Source organism: Rattus rattus, chromosome 3, assembly GCF_011064425.1.
Source record: "Rattus rattus isolate New Zealand chromosome 3, Rrattus_CSIRO_v1, whole genome shotgun sequence".
Classification (NCBI taxonomy): Eukaryota; Metazoa; Chordata; class Mammalia; order Rodentia; family Muridae; genus Rattus; species Rattus rattus.
Window position 1 is genome coordinate 14,995,846 of NC_046156.1, and position 18,550 is coordinate 15,014,395.

Below are 18,550 nucleotides of genomic sequence, written 5' to 3' on the forward strand. Positions count from 1 at the left end.
AAACACCCAGTCCAGACACCAACAACCTCTTGTTCTTTAATGGGTCTGTGTTGCGTGTTGTTCGGTCCAAATATTTGTCTACTCGAGGTCTTACTTCCCCGCCCTTCTCAAACAGCCACTTCTCAGAAGACAGGGGCTGGGCTCAGGGCCTGGCAAGGTTGGGCGCCTGTTGAGTGTGTGTCTACAACTACTGTTACCTAGTGTTCTTCAGTCTTGTTCCCATTTCTAGATGCTGTAGCTTGTCACGAGAAGGTATCTGTTCACTCGGAAAGCGTTAGGCGAGATCAGTCAGGGAACCCTTGCCCTTCGGGGTTCTCAGAGAGAGAGGAATCCCCTTTTCCTTGGGGGAGGAGCTCCAGACTCTGGCACTCGGAGTGGGGAAGGTTTCATTTTCTGTTGGGCCAAGAGCAGGTTTTTCAGAGTGCCACTTGGCACTGAGCAAGTATTAGCCCTATTGACGTCAGTGACAACCTATGGTAGGGAATTCATTAACTACACCAACTGAGAAGGTTTGAGATCAACTACCTCCCCGAGGAGCTTGAGGACTACTCTGTGCATCTGGGGAGCACTGCCATGTAACATCTGTTATAATGACAGGGCTGAACTAACTGCAGGGCTGTGTGGAAGCTTCGTTTTAAGTGGTACATTTTGACAATTGGAGGAACCCTGACAGCAGTGGGAACATAGCACACGTGGGTGATATCACGGTGGAATTTAAAAAGGGCCATTCTGTAAGCGTATTGTGGAAGATTAGGGGCTATTACAGCTGAGGATATGTATGCCTTTATTGAGGGGGAAAGATACCTCTAATTCATTGTTGAACAAAGAAAGTAGACTCTAGACTATATGACAATATGAAATTATTCAAAATTTACAGGAATATCTATTCATAAATGTGTGGTATCTTCTGAAATGTTAAGAGTAGCTAACTATGGGTGATGAATTTTGTGTAGTTTCTCTTTAATTAAACCTTTAAATACATTTTATTTATTATTAGCATTGTGTGTATAAGAGGTACAAGACCGGGTGTGTGCACAGACAGCCTGTGGGCGTCTAAGATTTGAATTCTGGAGGTGAGGCCTCTGTGGTAAGGGCCTTTAGCTGCTGAGCTATTTTGATACCCACCCCCATCTTTACGCTTTAGGTAGTATTTTTGTATTGCTTGTATTTTATTTTTACAGTGAATAGTTATTGTCTTTTTAATAAAACAGGGCTCTTTCAGATTACGAAGTTACTGGGTTACGAAAACCTCATAAAGAATAACCTTCAGGTCTCCTTCAAAACTCTTCCTGGAAAACAAATGGAAACAAAACTCATTGCAAAGCAACTTTATGGCTGTATATTCTCTCTCTCTCTCTCTCTCTCTCTCTCTCTCTCTCTCTCTCTCTCTCTCTCACACACACACACACACACACACCCCTCTGTCCTCTTCCCCTTCTCCCCCTTCGTCTCCCCTACTACCTCCCATCAGGAACAAAGAAAGAAAAACCACTCACTTAGCCCTGAATGGAATGCCGTGACCTGCCAACTGGGAAACATGGAAAGAAGAAAGGACACAGACACCACTGGGCACCGAACAACTCAAATTTTATTCTGTCTTGATTGGTGTACATTAGGAGCGGGCAGCTGGAAACTAGTGTTGGGGCAGAACTCCTCGGGACTAACGGGTCGTGGGAGACATGGCTGGCTTTGGCACACAGACTGGATAAACCATACACTGGCTGGAAGATGGCAGGCAAGACGATAAAAAAAGCACAGACCTACCACCACACAGAAACTATGTCTGAATTCTGCAGCGTGTTAGGGAGTAACATGCAACCCCACCTAGGCCACACTGTGAGACTACAGCCTATCTTATTTCCCCTTCTCAGAGATGTAGAGATGTGGCCTTAGTATTCAGTTCCTTGTAGCGTTCTAGAGCAATTAACACACGGCAGAGAGAGAACTGCCACTGATTCTTACAGCAGCCCACCGGTTAAAGACATAACGCTAAATGACACATTCCTTCTAGCTCATCTCTTCACTAGACCAACCCACACGGACCCATTCATTCTAACCCAACCTATATACTTAGTTCAACATAATTCATGTCTTTATGATGTTAAGAAGCCTTCTTGTTAGTCTTCCCGTCTTTGTGAGACACAAAGGGAACTTGGGTAATGACATCTTTCCCTTTCAGAGGTAACATCATGCTGATGAGGACCTCACAGGAGCCGTGCTGCATGTATTTTGAGTTTTCACATCACTGTATCACACAGGGAGTCCAAAGAGCAGAATAAGATGGGGAGGAGGCAGGGACTCTCGTCAATTTCTCAGGACAAACAAGGAAAGAGGGATGCAAAAGGAAAGGGGAACTGGAAAACCACCTTTGGTAGAAGAAACTGTCACCATGAAAGAAATCTAATCACTTGCAATTGACTAAATATCATTGAGGACAGTTCTGGAACCGGGAGGATAGAAGAGACGTCAGTGACAATTATATGCTGGTATGTGTACAGTGGGCTGTTTTTCCTGTGGTTGATTTTTGAGATGATCACTTCCCACAATTAGAAATTGTTTTTTTTTTTTTTGCTAGTGTAGGTGGGGTCAACTTTAACCCCTCAAGGCAACCTTAATGGCTGAGAACAATTTTTCTTTATGAATTTAGGCAATTGGCTCATATTTCCTTGCCCTGGAGACGGCATAACTGTTCACCCGTGATACGCTGTGAGATGGGACAGTGACCAGGATATGGTTCATTCACAGGGTGTACAGTTAGATATTGGCATGCGATATGAGTCTAGAGTTAGACAGCAAGGGAGCGATGGAGACTTCTTCAGAGAGGTTGCCAACTAAGAGAAGAGCGGTAAAGGATGTCTTGATTTTCTCACTTCCGGCCACTGAGGGGGATGAGATGAGGCCCAGTCTCTCTTGCCTTCACTAGAAGAAACACTGATCACAAAGGGAGGTAAGGAGAGCTAGAGCTGACATAGCCTTTGTCTCCCCAACTTTAAATATCGAATGACAGACTGCAGGCTATACAGCCAAGGTAGAAGTGACCAGAAGTTTGATGACATGCCTGGCTGGGTCACCGTGCCTTGTAAGGTACCATGTGCTTGGCCTGTTTCAGCTTTCAAGAAAGGAATTCCTTTGCTGTGGTATTGTTCCCTGTGAGAGACCTGCGTCGGCTGAAAGTTGTGTAATTTGAAGTTTCGGTTGAATTCCACAGTAAGCAGTCATGGATATTTCAAAGGAGACTCACACATTGTTTGAGGTTGACTTTAGGAACCATTTCCTGATTGTGCTCCTAGGCCTTGGGTGGAGGCAGTTCCCTCTAGCTCTCACCAGACCGTCAACAATCATTAGATGTTCTGCCTCTTTTGAAGGAAATGACTTTTCAAGATCATGGTGTATTCTAAGGGGGTAGGTACAAGGTTGAGTCAGAAGGAAGCTGAAAAAGGGGGAGGTGGTGGGGTGGAGAAAGACTTTCCTCCACGCTCCTATAGGACCAGTCATGAGGCAAAATCATGGCAGTGACTCAGTTTCTCTGAGATGTACCCATGGGGGTGTTTCTAGGCTTTTGTATCAAACATCCTGTATCAACCACCTGAATTTACCTTCCTAGGTGTGCTAATGGGAAACCCTGTTAGGATGTGCCTCTGTGAGGTTCCTGGTCCCCAACCGGCCACTCTGATTTGCTGGTGGTGGCAGGAGATGTGGCTGTGAGGAGGAGAGGACTGCACGTAGACAGGGTGGACGTTAGGAGGGTATCCAGAGTTCAAGACCTTGGATAAACCCAGGTTCAAGGTGATTACGAAAGAAGTGAGGAAGGCCAAAGGAAGACCTGGAAGAAAGTGTTTTAGAGGTGAGAAGAGAGGGGAATGGGAAAAATCCACGTTCTCAGGAATCTCACAGGAACCAAACGCAACTCATGAAGCAGAGAAAGAAAGTCCCTTGTTTGTTTATCTGTCTGCCCAGGTCAGTCCTTCAGGATGCCCTGCATCTAAATTATTCCCACACTAAGGACACAGAGGCTGGAGTGAGTGCCTCCACGCTATCAATCACATTCCAATGATTCGTTAGTTCTATATTTCCTAGGTTGCTTAGTTCATCGAGCAAATGTGTGCACAGGTTAGGGGGCCCCATGAGGAAGAGGGGGGTGTGGGGAAATGAGGCGATTAAGATTGGAATTCTTTGTAAACAAGAGTTAGTGGCACAGTAGATTGTCAAAGGAAACAGGAGGAATGGGTACAGAGCCATCATCAGCCTGGCCTAGGCCACTCGCCGGCCGCTTGGGAGGGACTCTTCCGCTCAAGAGTCTGTCTTCTTGTTAATAAAAACGGAGCAGCAGGTGAGCAAGCCGTCCACCTTCTCCATCTCAGAATTGCTCACAGGGATCAGCAGATGGTCCTTGAGCTTCTCATAAACCTGTGAGGTAGTGGGAGTCGAGAAGGAAGAGTAGAAAGTGCGTTACATCCTGGCATATCCCATCGCCCTCAGGGACAGAGAATTAATTCAGTTCACCTATCCATGCTTTTCAGTCATTTAGGCCCAAGGCACACACGCCCACAGACCCACCCCAGAGCTGACCACCAATGGTTGACCTCTTGTTCTATGCTTTAACTTCCAGATGAAGGATCACCAACGTGACCGCTGCTGGACGTGTCTGCCATGGTCATTCCTGAATCCAGTGCTCCGCCTGAACATCCCGCCCCTCCCTTCACTTTGATGCACTCCTAACTACACTTTCGTGTTCCCTTCCTGGCTGACTCTACCAGGAAAATGAGACAGAATGTAAGTTGAGTGTGTGCTGTGTTTAAATTATAGGTGTGAATTTTATAGCATCTTTCAACCGTAATGGAAAGTATGTGTCAAAACATCCAATTAACTGTCCATAGATTTTTCCCCCCCCCAGTGATCAAAAACACACTTTAAAAAACAAAATTACTTGAAAACGCTGTTTAAAAACAACCCGGCCTCATTCTTTCAGAAACACTGCGTTCCTTAAAACTCAGGACACTGGTTAGGGTGCAGGAGCCAGCTGGGCTCCAAATCCAGGGCCATCAACTTACTACTGCCATTTCAGTGACATGGCAGTCCTTCCAGGGTCATTCACTCCTCTGGAAGGCTGGGCCACTACTACTCTAGGGCTGTTCCAGGGACTAAAGACAACGCTCAGGAAGTGCTCTGCACAGCGCCTGGCCCAGAAAGACCCTTGGCAAACAAGGGTGTTACTGATGTGATTCTACTGTTGATGGACACAGGGCTGAACTGAGAGGCAGTTAATGATATTCCGTTGCTAGGTGACCAATGAGGCTGAAGAGGCATGAGATCCTCAAAGTGGGGTCTGTGGACTTGCAGCTTGTTCATAGTGTAGTCTAGGCTGGGGGGCCCAGGAACCTGCATTGCTAACAACCCTGGCACAGGAGAGTGTATGATCCACCGTCCATCGGGAGCTACTCCAGTCTTTGTCTAGGGTTGGGAGTCTGACATTTTCCTCAGGTTAACACTTCTACTATGGTAAGAGAACAGAATTACCTCTGCATTTCCCCAACTCCCTTTTCAGGTACTAACAGAGCGGCCACTATTAGGGAATAAGCCTCGTCTAAGAGCACTGCCTGTGTGAAAACCAGAGCAAGGGTGGGGGAGTGATTGGGGCAGGAAAGTGACTGCCTGTGGGCAGAGGGACCTGAGCTCTTTGCAGAGAGCTTAGGTAGAAAAAGCCTGGGGTAATCTCTGGGGTAGTGGAGACCTGTGGTGGGATCTCTGGGGTTGCTGGTGACCCAGCCTAGCAAACCTGGTAAAATCTAGGCCTGAGAGAGACCCTGTCTCAAAAAGTGAAACAAAACAAAGACCCCCCAAAAAGAAAACAAAAAACAAAAAAAGTGGGTGGTACCTGAGGAGCATTGTCCTTGGGCTTCCGCTTTCACATGCACTGGCATGTGCTCCCCCCCCTCCCTCCCTCCCTCCTCCTCCCTCCCTCCCTCCCTCCCTCCCTCCCTCCCTCCCTCTCAGATGTACCCGTGGTAGCTCATGAAGGATGCATACTAAGAGCTGGAGCACAGATTGGGGGAGTTCTTTCCTTTTTACTTTTTTAGTTTTTGAAGACAGAGTCTTGTGTAGCCTGATTGACTTCAAGAACTCACCATATAGCTGAGGTCAGGCTTGGACCCCTAATCCTCCGCCTCTCAAGAGGGGGGCCCCCCCGGGATGACACCCTGCTGGTGCTCAGTGCTGAGGACTCCACTCAGGGCTTGGTAAGAGTTTGGTAAGCCAGCATTCCGACAGTTAGCTACCCCCCCCCAGCCCTTGGGGTTCTTATGTGAGAAACCCCCACTAGCAGGCAGCATGGCCCCAGCCACTGTGTGTGTACGACTGGCCAACTGCAGGAGAGAGAAAAAGCCGATACATCTGGCTATCAACGGTCCTTTCTGCTGTCAGTGTCTGGGTTTGTACAGTATAAGGAGGCCCCTTTCTGCCATTCCGTCATGAGAAGGTCCCCAGAGAGGACCTTCTAGCTGCGGCCCAGATGGTATTTTTTACCTTTGCGCTTTCTGGGTACTCTTCTGGGGTTCGGTGCAGCAAGACGTGCCCTTTGCTGGGGATATTTAAATATATACAGTTGGCGGCCATGTCGTCCGGTACAGTGAGCTTGTCATAACGGTGGTCACTCATCTGTTGCATGATCTACGAAAACAAATGAAGCAGGTTGAAGTGGAGCCTCCCACACTCATAGGGGGAAGGCAGGAGGGTGGGACACAACCTGTAAAGGCTACCTTAGACTGCTCTGCAGCTCAGGCTCCCGATGTCACCTCTAAGTCACTCAGAGCCAGAGAAGAAAACATGGTCTAGCGGTGATCTTATAAGTGTTCTCTTAAGGCTTGTGTCTGTCTCTGTTTTTAAGGTTTAAAAATTATTAAAAATACATCGAGGCGGGGTCCTTCCGCCATTGTTGAATACCAGAGAACAGCCAGTTGGGTAAATGGATGACACGGCGTGTTCTCTATTCAGAGAGAAAGAAAGAGAAGAAGTGTGGCCAGCCCACAAGGCTGAGGTCTCACTAGAATCTCCTCTCCACTTGAGCCAGGTGGGCAGATCGACCACGTATCTATCTATGCCCACTTACATGTGCCCAAGGGTGACGATGGGGTGGGGGTGGGGCAGAAGGACTGCTGTTAGCCATGCTCACTCCTTGTTTACCAGCGAGGGGACACACTAAATCTCCAAGGTAGTGGAGTTAAGGAAGTGCCAGTAAGAGACCAGACTTCCTTCCTCTCCCCCATCAACTTCCTCCAGGATCAGTCCTCTCCTTCTTTGGCCCTGGAGTTTTCTTCAGTTGATGATGGCATTTCTTTGAAATTCTAATCTCTGCTTTTCCTCACTCTCTTCTTAATCACCCTTTCCTGAGCTTTATTCATTAGAGCTTCTGAGGGGGGCATTCCAGAAATTACAGACATAAGGGCTGGCAGCCAAGCTAGAATAGTTTGAACGTAGTTTCATTTTTTCTTTCATTACTGGGAAGAAAAGAATTATAATTTTCTTAATGGGAGAATAATTTAATGCTGAAGATATATGAGGCAATTTACTGATAAGTTCTACTACTGAGACTTTCTCTTAAAACAAATGCCTTAACAGATTACCAGCACTACCTCAGAGAACCCTTCCAATTAATTTACCCAGGCCTCCTTGGTATCATTTTGTGGCAAATTATAAACCGTGCTGTAAGAAATGACTTTTAATAATGAACTGGCCACATGTGGAGCTGTTCACCTCAGAAAATCAAATGCTCCAGATATCAGGAGTGGTCTGTTTCTCTTTCTTTCTCTCTCTCTCTCTCTCCCTCACCCTCTCCCTTTCCCCCTCCCCGCCCTCCCCTTCCTAAAGGATTCCAAAACAGTAGCTGTTAATAATAACCAAGCAACCCTTCTTTTTCATAGAAAAGACAAAGGGGCTGATTCTGGTCATGCAGTATTTCTTCCCTGTTAGCTGAGGACCAGGTTCCCCTTTCCTCTCTGGATGTTCATTTTCATTGCCTGTGTGCTGGTATTGACTGGTGAGATGGTTTGCCATTCACTTACAGCTGTGTGCAGGAGACAGACAGACACACAGACACACAAACACACAGACACACACACACACTGCAGTAAATTTGCTGTTCAGGGCAGAGAAAGAGGTGCAGGGATCACAGCCCTTCATGATGTGTGCCTGCGTATGTGTGCCTCTGCGTGTGTGTGTATTTGTGTGTGTATTTGTGTGTGCATGTGTGTGTGTGCTCACATTCGAGTGTGTATGTGTGTGTGTATTTGTGTGTGCATTTGTGTGTGCATTCGTTTGTGTGTGTGTATGTGTGTATTTGTGTGTGCATTCATTTGTGGTGTGTGTATGTATGTATTTGTGTGTGCATTCATTTGTGGTGTGTGTATGTGTGTATTTGTGTGTGCATTCATTTGTGGTGTGTGTATGTAAGTATTTGTGTGTGCATTCATTTGTGGTGTGTGTATGTAAGTATTTGTGTGTGCATTCATTTGTGGTGTGTGTATGTGTGTATTTGTGTGTGCATTCATTTGTGGTGTGTGTATGTGTGTATTTGTGTGTGCATTCATTTGTGGTGTGTGTATGTATGTATTTGTGTGTGCATTCATTTGTGGTGTGTGTATGTGTGTATTTGTGTGTGCATTCGTTTGTGTGTGTGTATGTAAGTATTTGTGTGTGCATTCATTTGTGGTGTGTGTATGTGTGTATTTGTGTGTGCATTCATTTGTGGTGTGTGTGTGAGTGTGTGTATTCATTTGTGTGTGTGTGTGTGTGTATGTGTGTGTATTTGTGTGTGCATTCGTTTGTGTGTGTGTGTATATTTGTGTGTGCATTTGTTTGTGTGTGTGTGTGTGTGTGTGTGTGTGTGTGTGTGTGTGTGTGTGGTGTGTTACCAAAAGGATGAACTTACACTGGACACCCCGGCAGGGCAGCACTTCAAAGGGCCCAGGCTCCCAGAGAACAAGCAGAGGGGAGGGCTAACCAACAGGCTTTCTCTACCTCTGCTTATGCTCAGAGCCTTGATGAGCACAGTCCCAAGCATCCCTAGAATGCAACGGCTGAGCTGACTTGTGGTCCAGCATTCTCTTTTTCTTAAGAAGGATGGAGGAAGTGGCTTTGTTCCAGGGTTCTTGGTAAAGTGTATAGCAGTAAGGACTGAACTTCCTGCTTGTCATAGTGCCCAGCACCAGAACGGAAGCAGAAAGCACCTAAACTCTCTCTGTGCACGTCACCAAATTCCTCCTGGAGCAGATTCCTCTGGATCCCTAGCAGTCTCAGGGAAAATTCCACCTAAGTGTCGGGCTACCCGGCCCTTGGGGGAAGATTAGCATGGGCACGCTGCATTCCAAGTGTTGCTTCTGACTTTTGTCAGTGGAATTATTATTCTACCCAGAGTAACCAAGTTAGAATGGTGATAGTTGGGGCAGAAAGCTATTGATGTCTAGACCAACTTAACAGGCTTCACAGGGGGCCCGAAGACCACATAAGGTGATAAACAGACTCGAGGATACTCTAAGTGCTGCCTCCAGGTGGTGACAACGTATAATTCATGTGATGCCAAGCATGGGAAGGGTAAAGGCTGCCCCTCTTACCACAGGCACCTTCTTAACCCAGAAGGCACACAGTCTTAGAGAGAAAGGGGCTTTTGGGCATCGCTCTGGCCACAGCAGCATCCTTGGGTCTCTCTCAAGAGCTGCTGTCTTGGAGGGGCTGGCCTGGCTCCCCAGAGTGGAGCTGCCACAAAGCAGTGGGAACCAGTGGGAACCTGCTGGCTTTCAGCCCGGCACAATATGCACGGCCAGTCACATTAACCAGGCATTTCCGGCAGTTTCCCACATTTCTGGGAATTTTCTCACTGAAAGGATTGGAAGGCAGCCCCATTCTTCTGCTTCTTACTCATGCCCTCTTTGTATTACAGCAGTTGCATTTAAAAAAATAAGATCCTGGGCTATGTGGTTGGACAGAGCGACTTAGGGCTTAATTGGTCAAATACGGAGGCGAAGAGATAAAGAAGGCATTTAAAGAAGGTTAGGAAAGGGTCCAAGCACATTTTTGGCTTGCTCAAATTCAATCCCCCCGTGATATATATGTATGTACCCATCTTAGCACATTACAATAAAATCAATATTAAAAGCAACTAATTATAGAGTCCACCGAGAGATACAGGGCACAATGCACACTCACTTCTGATTGCTACCAGCTACCCGAAATAACTCTTCATTGATTCATCACGCATCAGGGGTTTATTGAAAGCAACATATAGCAGGTTCCAAGTCCTGGCGAGCCTTTCAGGGTGCAGCCTGCTCAACTGGATAACATCATAAATCGCTAACATGTTCTCACATTTCATGGGCTCTCACAGATGAGCTTAGAATGAACACATCCCGAGAGCCATGTCTCCAAGTAAGTAAATGGCTGTACTGAGGGTTAAAGACCAGAACAAGCGCTCTACCACGAAGCTGTGTCTCTTGTCTGCAGCTGTGTGGCATGTTGGTTTGTTTGTTTGTTTGTTTTTGAGACAGGCTCTCATCTCGTGGCTCTGGCTGCTCTACTCACGGCGACCTGTCTGCATCTGTCACCCAAGTGCTGGGAATAAACGTGTGTGACGCCATGCTTGGCTTGGATGTGTGTTTTTATTTTATTTTATTTTATAAGTTTCTGAGTTAGGGTTTCTCTCTGTAGTCCTGGAAGTCCTGGAACGCACTCTGCAGCCCAGCCTGGCCTCAAACTCTGACATCAGTTTGCCTCTGCCTCCCAAGTGCTGGGCTTCAGATGTGTATTATTATTTTTTTAGATTTATTTATGTATATAAGTACACTGTAGCTGTCTTCAGCCACACCAGAAGAGGGCATCAGATCTCACTACACATGGTTGTGAGCCACCATGTGGTTGCTGGGAATTGAACTCAGGACCTCTGGAAGAGCAGTCAGTGCTCTTAACTGCTGAGTCATCTCTCCAGCCCCACAGATTAAATAAAAAAAAAGTTTTATTTATTCTTTGAGGATTTCATATTAGTACATGGTGTATTTTGGTTACACCCATCTCCACATCCCTCTTCCACCCTTGCCTCAACGCACTCCTCTTTCAATTTTATTTCCGCTTCCTTTTCTTCGTTTTTTAAAAAATAGAACCCACCAAATCCAACTGGTGCTACCCATATGGGCTCGAGTGGGGCCGTCCACTGGATCACGGGCTACCTCCCAATGGCCGCACTCCCAAAGGAAACCGACTCTCCGCTCTGCAGCAGCATCAAGGGCCAAGGCTCCTCAGCCTGTGGTGGGCTTCAGGAGCTCTCTCCTCTGCGCTGGCACGCTGGCTGGCTTGACCTCGCACAGGCAGCCGCAACTGGTGTCCAGAAGGCAGCATTCCACAGCACTGGCCTCCATCTTCCTTAGGGTCGCTCTGCTCCCTCTTCACTGTCCTCGAGCCTTGGTGGGGGCCGGGGTACGAGCGTCTCACGTAGGGCTGAGCCCTCACAATCACTGCTCCACTTATAATCACTGCTAGAACCTCTAACAGTTCTGCTCTAGCTGTGGCCCGATGTGACATGAAGCTTCTCGGACCAACGTGGACACCTCTCTGCGCTCATGGGTGCAGACAAAGCAACTTACAGTAAGGAGGGGCTGGATTTTGTCTCACAGCTTAAGGGATCAGTCAACTGAGGCACAGGAGGCAAGGTACAGCTCTGCTTGGCTGTAACCAAGGTGAGTGCTGGTGCTCAGTCCTGGTCTACCCCAAAGCCAGGCAGCAAGGGGAGGTGAGTGCTGGTGCTCACCAGGCATCAAGGGGAGGTGAAGTCCTGGTCTACCCCAAAGCCAGGCAGCAAGGGGAGGTGAGTGCTGGTGCTCAGTCCTGGTCTACCCCAAAGCCAGGCAGCAAGGGGAGGTGAGTGCTGGTGCTCAGTCCTCTACCCCAAAGCCAGGCAGCAAGGGGAGGTGAGTGCTGGTGCTCAGTCCTGGTCTACCCCAAAGCCGGGCAGCAAGGGGAGGTGAGTGCTGGTGCTCAGTCCCTGTCTCCTTTGCACAGTCTGAGATCTGATCCTATCAGACAGTGCCTCCCACATTCAGGGTGGGTCTTCTGCTCTGTTAAACCTTTCTGGAAGCACTCTCAAGCGTTTCCATGGTGATTCTAAATCCTTCCAGGTTGACAAGATTAACTGTCCCAGTAACCTAAATCCCACCATCAAAGGTTTAATCTCTCAGGGTTTTGGAGGCAGCTGATCTTTATGAATCTTTCTTGGTCAGAGAGAATGGAAAACATTCAACTTGTACTTATGGGTGTGATTATTCTCTTCCTCTCCTCAACTCCTTTCTCACGGCAACCCCGTGTATGCGGTGACGTCATCTTGACCCTGTATATGCAGTGACGTCATCTCTCTCTTTAAGTGAAAGGAGGACAACTGAGGAGAAATTCAGTGATATGTCCAGGGTCACTCATTTAGACAGGTAATCCAGGCTTGAAGCCTGGGTGTGTCCGACTTCCCATGCCTACCTTTATCCTGACATAACAACCACCATCTTACCACCCAAAAGACTAGACTCACTGGCATTCACTGGCAGCCTGTGATGGGACACATTTTTCTACAGAATTTTCTTGTCATTCGTGTATCTGTAGAAGGTTTGTGTGCAAATGCATTCCATACAGAGTCTGGTCTTTGAGGCCACCTGAACTTGGGTCTGGCCTTCCATGGTTTGGTTATTCTTGAAACTATTTTGTTTTTAAATAAAAGAGAGAGAAGAGCCATTGGAAGGGGAGAGGGGTCGAGTGAAGGGCGTTATGATTTCTAGAGCAGAGAGGAGCAGGTGCCAAGGTCAGAAATGGCTAAGAGCCAGACCCTATTTACAATGACGTCCTGGATTAATTTGGCCACTGTGCCCCACTATTGGCAGAGTTTAGCCTGCCTGGCCGGCCGTAGAAGGTTTGTTTGGAGGATAAGAATGAGTTTGTGCTCACAGAAAGCATTCTAATTATTTTTGTTTTCCTGGATCATGGTAAAGAAAATCATCAGTGTGATTCCCAGTTATGTAACTTGGTGTAACTAATTTTGACCCCAGTGGCTAGGAAAAGATTCAAACACTTGCTTAGCCCCTGTGTCTTTGGAAGTATTGTACCCATGTTTGCTCTAAGGATGAACAGCACAGTCTATAAGCAACAGTAAAGCTTCCAGTGCTCTCCTCCGGAAATTTAATTTTGTGCTCAATTCCCATAAATCCTTTTGTTGAGTTTGCAGAGCTTATGCGTCTGAGGAAGTGACAGATTAGCATGGTGTCTGTGTAGCTGCTGGTTGGCAGTCCTGCTTATGCTAATGTCTAACACCAATGAAACAAAGAGAACATTTATTGGGATTTTTGTTTGGGGCGGTGGGAGTGCGCTCCCCGATGAACTGAGCGATCCTTCGAACCCTGGAAGGCAGCTCATCATTGCTCGCTCCACGTTATGGCTAAACACATAACACACATTTTTTAAGTTCTCCTTTCTCCCTTTGAAATTGGGGCTGAGGCCGGCCTTGCACAGGCCCTGGTGTTGCAGCCATTTACAGAACCCCTGCACTCACACACACATTTTTACATTTAACCTGCAGTGGTCAGATTCCCCATCATTTACATTTAGACTGAAGGTTCTGAGATTGAAGGTTTGACAGCACATGGGGTAACTGAAGGAGGGAGAGTCACTTACTATTTAGCAATAATGAAAGGTTCCCAAAAGTGTTGCAGCTAAAAATTAATTCAAGGGGTTGGGGATTTAGCTCAGTGGTAGAGCGCTTGCCTAGCAAGCGCAAGGCCCTGGGTTCGGTCCCCAGCTCCGAAAAAAAGAAAAGGAAAAAAAATACAGTAATGCAACCAGGAAGTTAGAAGTTTTGAATTATTTACTGCCTTGGTTTATCATTTGTTTAATTCTAAGTATAAAAATTTAATTCTTAAACAATGTGTGGGTATCCTGTCTGCATGTATGCTTGTGTGCCATGTATGTGTCTGGTGCCCGTGAAGGCCAGAAAAGGGCATCAGACGCCCTGGGCTGGAGTTAGGGGTAGTTGTGAGTTGCCATGCAGGTGCTGGGAATTGAACCTGGGTCCTCCCAGGGAGCAACTAGTGCTCTTAACCCCTGGCTGAGCCGTCTCTGAAAACCTTAATTTTTTTTTTTTTTTGAGACAGTCCTAGCTTTAAACTTTAAACTCCAGCTTAAAAATCCTCTTCTCTCTGCCTTTCACACGCTGGGATTCCAGGTGTATACCACTACACCCAGCTACAGAATTAATAGTTAACCACAGTTATGTTTAACAGCCAACTTGTAAAAGTTCCCAAGTTTTACAGTCAGCTCTAAGAGGCTAGTAAGCGCTCTCACCAGCAAGCCAATGCCCTCTTCATGAGACCTTGTAGTTTTATGAGACTTGGTTTCTGGATGTTAGTGTAAGTGACCTGCTGTACAGTATACAGTAATAGTATAGTAGCCTGAAAGCCCACTAGAAGTTGGTCTCAGCTTTTTATCAACACCATAATAACTTTGGTTTTGAAATCTGGCTTACAGAAATTTTGCTTCCTACGGACAGACTGTTTCTGGGGACTAACACTCAGTTTAGGAAATGCACCGATGGGATGAGGAAATACATTCCTGGAAGGCAGATGATAAACTGGACTTATGAAATGGGAGTCAAGACTCTTTAGAGCTTTCAAATACACAAGATGAAATGTTTCTTCCTTTGCACCGGGTGACTGGATGCCTATAACTCTTTGTTCTATCACTGAAAATGAAGTAAGAGGCTTTCACTCTTGCCTTTTTGCCCCCGCTCTCTCCCCATTCCCATCCTCCTCCCCGTGCTCATGGCCAGCCTCTACTCCTTTACTTCTCCATTTTCTCTCTCTCCCTGCTTTTCTCTGCCTCTACCACCTTCTCAACTCCCCTCCCCATGCCCTGAATAAACTCTATTCTATACCAAAAAAAGAAAAAGAAAAAAAATGAAGACCCACAGAATGCCGTCTTTAACTTGGCTCCTACCTTTCCTATATCATCTTTCCCTTGTATTTCTACTTGATGCTTTGTAGACTTAATGTATTTTGATAGTCATTTGTGTAAAATGGGGTGATGTATGATTATATAATTTCAAACAGTTCTTTTAAATTATGCTTTTTAAATCACAAAACTATTCTAGAATTTTTTTTATTAGTAGACTTTTTTGGAGACAAAGTTGATATATATATATATATAATATTTGACATGTAATATATTTGATATATATTATTTGATATTTGATATATTTTATATATTTTTTTGAAAAAAAATAAAACCCATAGTCCAAGTTAGCTTCAAATTCTAAATCCTCCTGACTCAGTTTTCTCAGTCCTGGGGTGACAAGTATGGGGTGACAGCCCAGTCCCCAAAGCTGTTTCTAAGCAAGTGTTTATTTTTATTTTTTATTTATGTGTATGTGTGTCTGTGCATGTGCAAGAAGGTACCTACAGAGGACAGGAGGTGTCAGGTCCTCTGGAGCTGGAGTTACAGGTGTTTATGAGCTACCTGACATGGGAACTGAATTCAGGTCCGCTATGAGAGAAGCATTTTTAATGGCTAAGCCACCCTTCCTTTCTAGTCTCTTTAAAAAATTATAATATATATATATATATATGTATATATATATACACACACACAAACACAATATGTATACATACATATATATACATATATACATATATAATATGTATATTTAAATTTTTACTTTATTATATTATGACTACAGGGTTTGTTCACCCAACCTAGGTCCACTACAGGACAGTCATAGCCTCTAGTGCCCTTCCCCCCACCCCCACTAGGCCCACTATGGCAGTGGAGCATATCGCCACGTGTTGCCAAAGTTGCCTTTGTCTGAGAGTCACGGAGCTTCAAACTCATTCGTGATTTAGGAGAAAGAAGATGCTTTTCAGAAACAGAAAGAAAACAAGAAGAGAGAAAGAAAGCAAACTTCAAGTGAGGACACCATTTACTTTCTTAAATAATTTTCGATTTGTGTGCACACGCAAGCCTGTGTGTGTGTGTGTGTGTGTGTGTGTGTGTGTGTGTGTGTGTGTGTGAGTGTGTACTCACGGTGGAAACCGGAGGTGGATGTTGGCACTCTTCTCCTTTTGTTCTCTATTTAACTCTTGAGACAAGGTCTTTCACTCAACCCAGAGCTTGTCTATCATCTCAACCCTCAGAGTATAAATTGTCCAATGCTCTGAATAAAGTCGGCTATGGCAAGAGGCTTTAGTCTGCCTCATTTATTAGCTCTGTTCTCCCAGGTCCCTCTGCCAGTTTGAGCGGTAAACGGCTGTGACACGGCCAGGGTTCCTTCTGGAAATGTCCAGAGGATCTGTTGCTCCAGAGCATCTGTTCTCAACCTGGGGGTCTCGACCCCTTCAGGAGTCGCACATCAGATATTTACATTGTGATTCCTAACGATGGCAAAATTACAGTTATGGAGTAGCAATGAAATAATTTTATGGCGGGGGAGTCTCTATGACATGAGGAACTGTATTAAAGGGTCACAGCGTTAGGAAGGCTGAAAACCATTGCTCTCGATTAACTGGGATATCCCTCCATGATTTTTGGTGGCACTTTCCGCTCAGAGGTTGTAGCAGTTTCCTGTAGAAATGCTCTTCTCCCCTTGCCTGCAAATGCTCAAGCAGGAACTAGCATTTGGTGAACCCTAGACACAGCCCAGTGATCCAGTGAGTGGGGTTTATGGATCAGCCTGCCTCAGAGTGCCACCTCAGTCTTGCCAAATTAGGATTTCTCACGGTAAACTCCAGAACGTGGCGTGGCGTGCAATTTAAATGTGTGCTCTCTGTAATCTGTGTGTTCATGGCATAGTATTATTACTGTTCCTCTGGACATTTACACTCTTAATAGGTGACCTACAGTGAGCTCTTCCTCTTGTCAGGGTGTGGGTGACACTGAATGACTGGAAAACACAAGGAAATTGTAATTCCTTCAGCACCTCCATTTAATTCTGATTTATTTTATTTTGATCTCTGTATCTGTGAGTCACCTCAGGGTATGTATGTGGTCACAGCTTCAAAGCTGGTCCTACTGCAGGGGAAATGACTATGAGGACCGATCTCCATAGCACCCCTCCCCCTTTTTTGAGACAGGGTTTCTCTATGTAGCCTTGGCTGTCCCGGAACTCAGTCTGTAGACCAGGTTGGCCTTGAACTCACATAGATGCCCCCACCTCTGCCTCCTGAGCGCTGGGATTAAAGGCATGCACCACCACCATAGCTCAAAGCTACCTTTAATATCTTGAGCCAGTGCTGTAAGAAATATAGACACCCAACAGAGTTCAACCACCCAGGGTCCGTAACACAGAAACAAGGTTTAGAAATAATATTCCTAAAGATTGACAGACTGACATGGACAGAAAGATGAAAATGAGAGAAAGAAGTGATGACTGAGAGTGGTGGAGTGTTTCGCAGGAGCGAGGTTGCAGTGGAGGACGTCCTCCGCAGGGACCGGAGAAGAGCTCACAGTCTAAACACCCCCTCCGACTTAGTGTCTGCATTTTACCACATGCCTTACTGATGTTCAGCCAAGAAACAGGGCGCCCATCAACACCAAAGGCATTTAACACATGTGACTTCCTCAGAGGATCAGTAACCCAAAACTCAACCTTCCTCCTTCCAACTCAACTGACACATTTCCTAATCCCTTTGGCAGCAGAAGTGTGGCCAGAGGATCAGTGAACACGTGTGTGTGTGTGTGTGTGTGTGTGTGTGTGTGTGTGTGTGTGTGTGTGTGTGTGTGAGAGAGAGAGAGAGAGAGAGAGAGAGAGGAGAGAGAGAGGCCCGTTCTGTGATGTACTAGTGTAGCTCACGATGCAGGCACAGTACTTTTGATTACTTTTAATCTCTTGCCAAATCAATTAGGCCAAGAAAACACATTGGAGGCTGGTAGAGTAGAAGATGTGCAGAGTGATTTTTTGAGAGGGGGGATGGGCTGTCTGGGTAAATACAAGCTGAAAAAGGACAGAAAACAGTGAAGACAGAGACTCCACGATCAGACCAACGCTGACCCCAGTTGCTGCCAATGGAAACTGAAGTAGAAGCCAGCCCTGCCAGTGTCTTACAGGCTTAGACACTGGCTGTCCTCCAGAGCAGCTGTCCTCTGGACATGTCTGAGTACCACTCGGTTCCCAAAACATGAATCTAGGTCAGTGAAATGCGGCAACATGTTTTGCCCAGTGATTTCTGATGGTTTGCTCCTTTGGAGGCCATAGGGGACTGAGAAGGTCTGAAGTCTTCCAGGTCGCCCCAAGGCCACCCCATTCTGAAGGTTCCCTCAGATCAATTAGCTCAGAGCCACTCTCCCTTTCAGAGTCCCTCAGCCACCCCTCCCCCTGACCTCTCCTCCTTCACAGCCCTGTCCATTCTCACACTGTCTCCCTTCTCATTCATTCCTGAAAGACGGCATCTCACTAGATTTATGACGGTTAATCAATATTTCTGTTGTTATTGTATGATATCTTTCTGAAAGTCCATGCTCTGATTTTCCCCTTCTCCTAAAAACACTG

At 46.1% G+C, this 18,550-nt stretch overlaps 1 protein-coding gene across 1 annotated transcript in view; it reads right to left on the reverse strand.

Annotated features, from left to right (window-relative positions):
• Positions 1–1,566: 1,566 nt before the first annotated feature.
• The window catches only part of Ddah1 (dimethylarginine dimethylaminohydrolase 1), a 125,365-nt gene continuing 108,381 nt past the window's right edge, over positions 1,567–18,550 (reverse strand). The window contains exons 5-6 of the mRNA XM_032897218.1: positions 6,523–6,666; positions 1,567–4,407 (exon numbers count right to left, since the gene is read on the reverse strand). Of these exons, the coding sequence (XP_032753109.1) occupies positions 4,291–4,407; positions 6,523–6,666 (261 nt within the window). The 3' untranslated portion in view covers positions 1,567–4,290. The remainder of the gene's footprint in view (positions 4,408–6,522; positions 6,667–18,550) is intronic.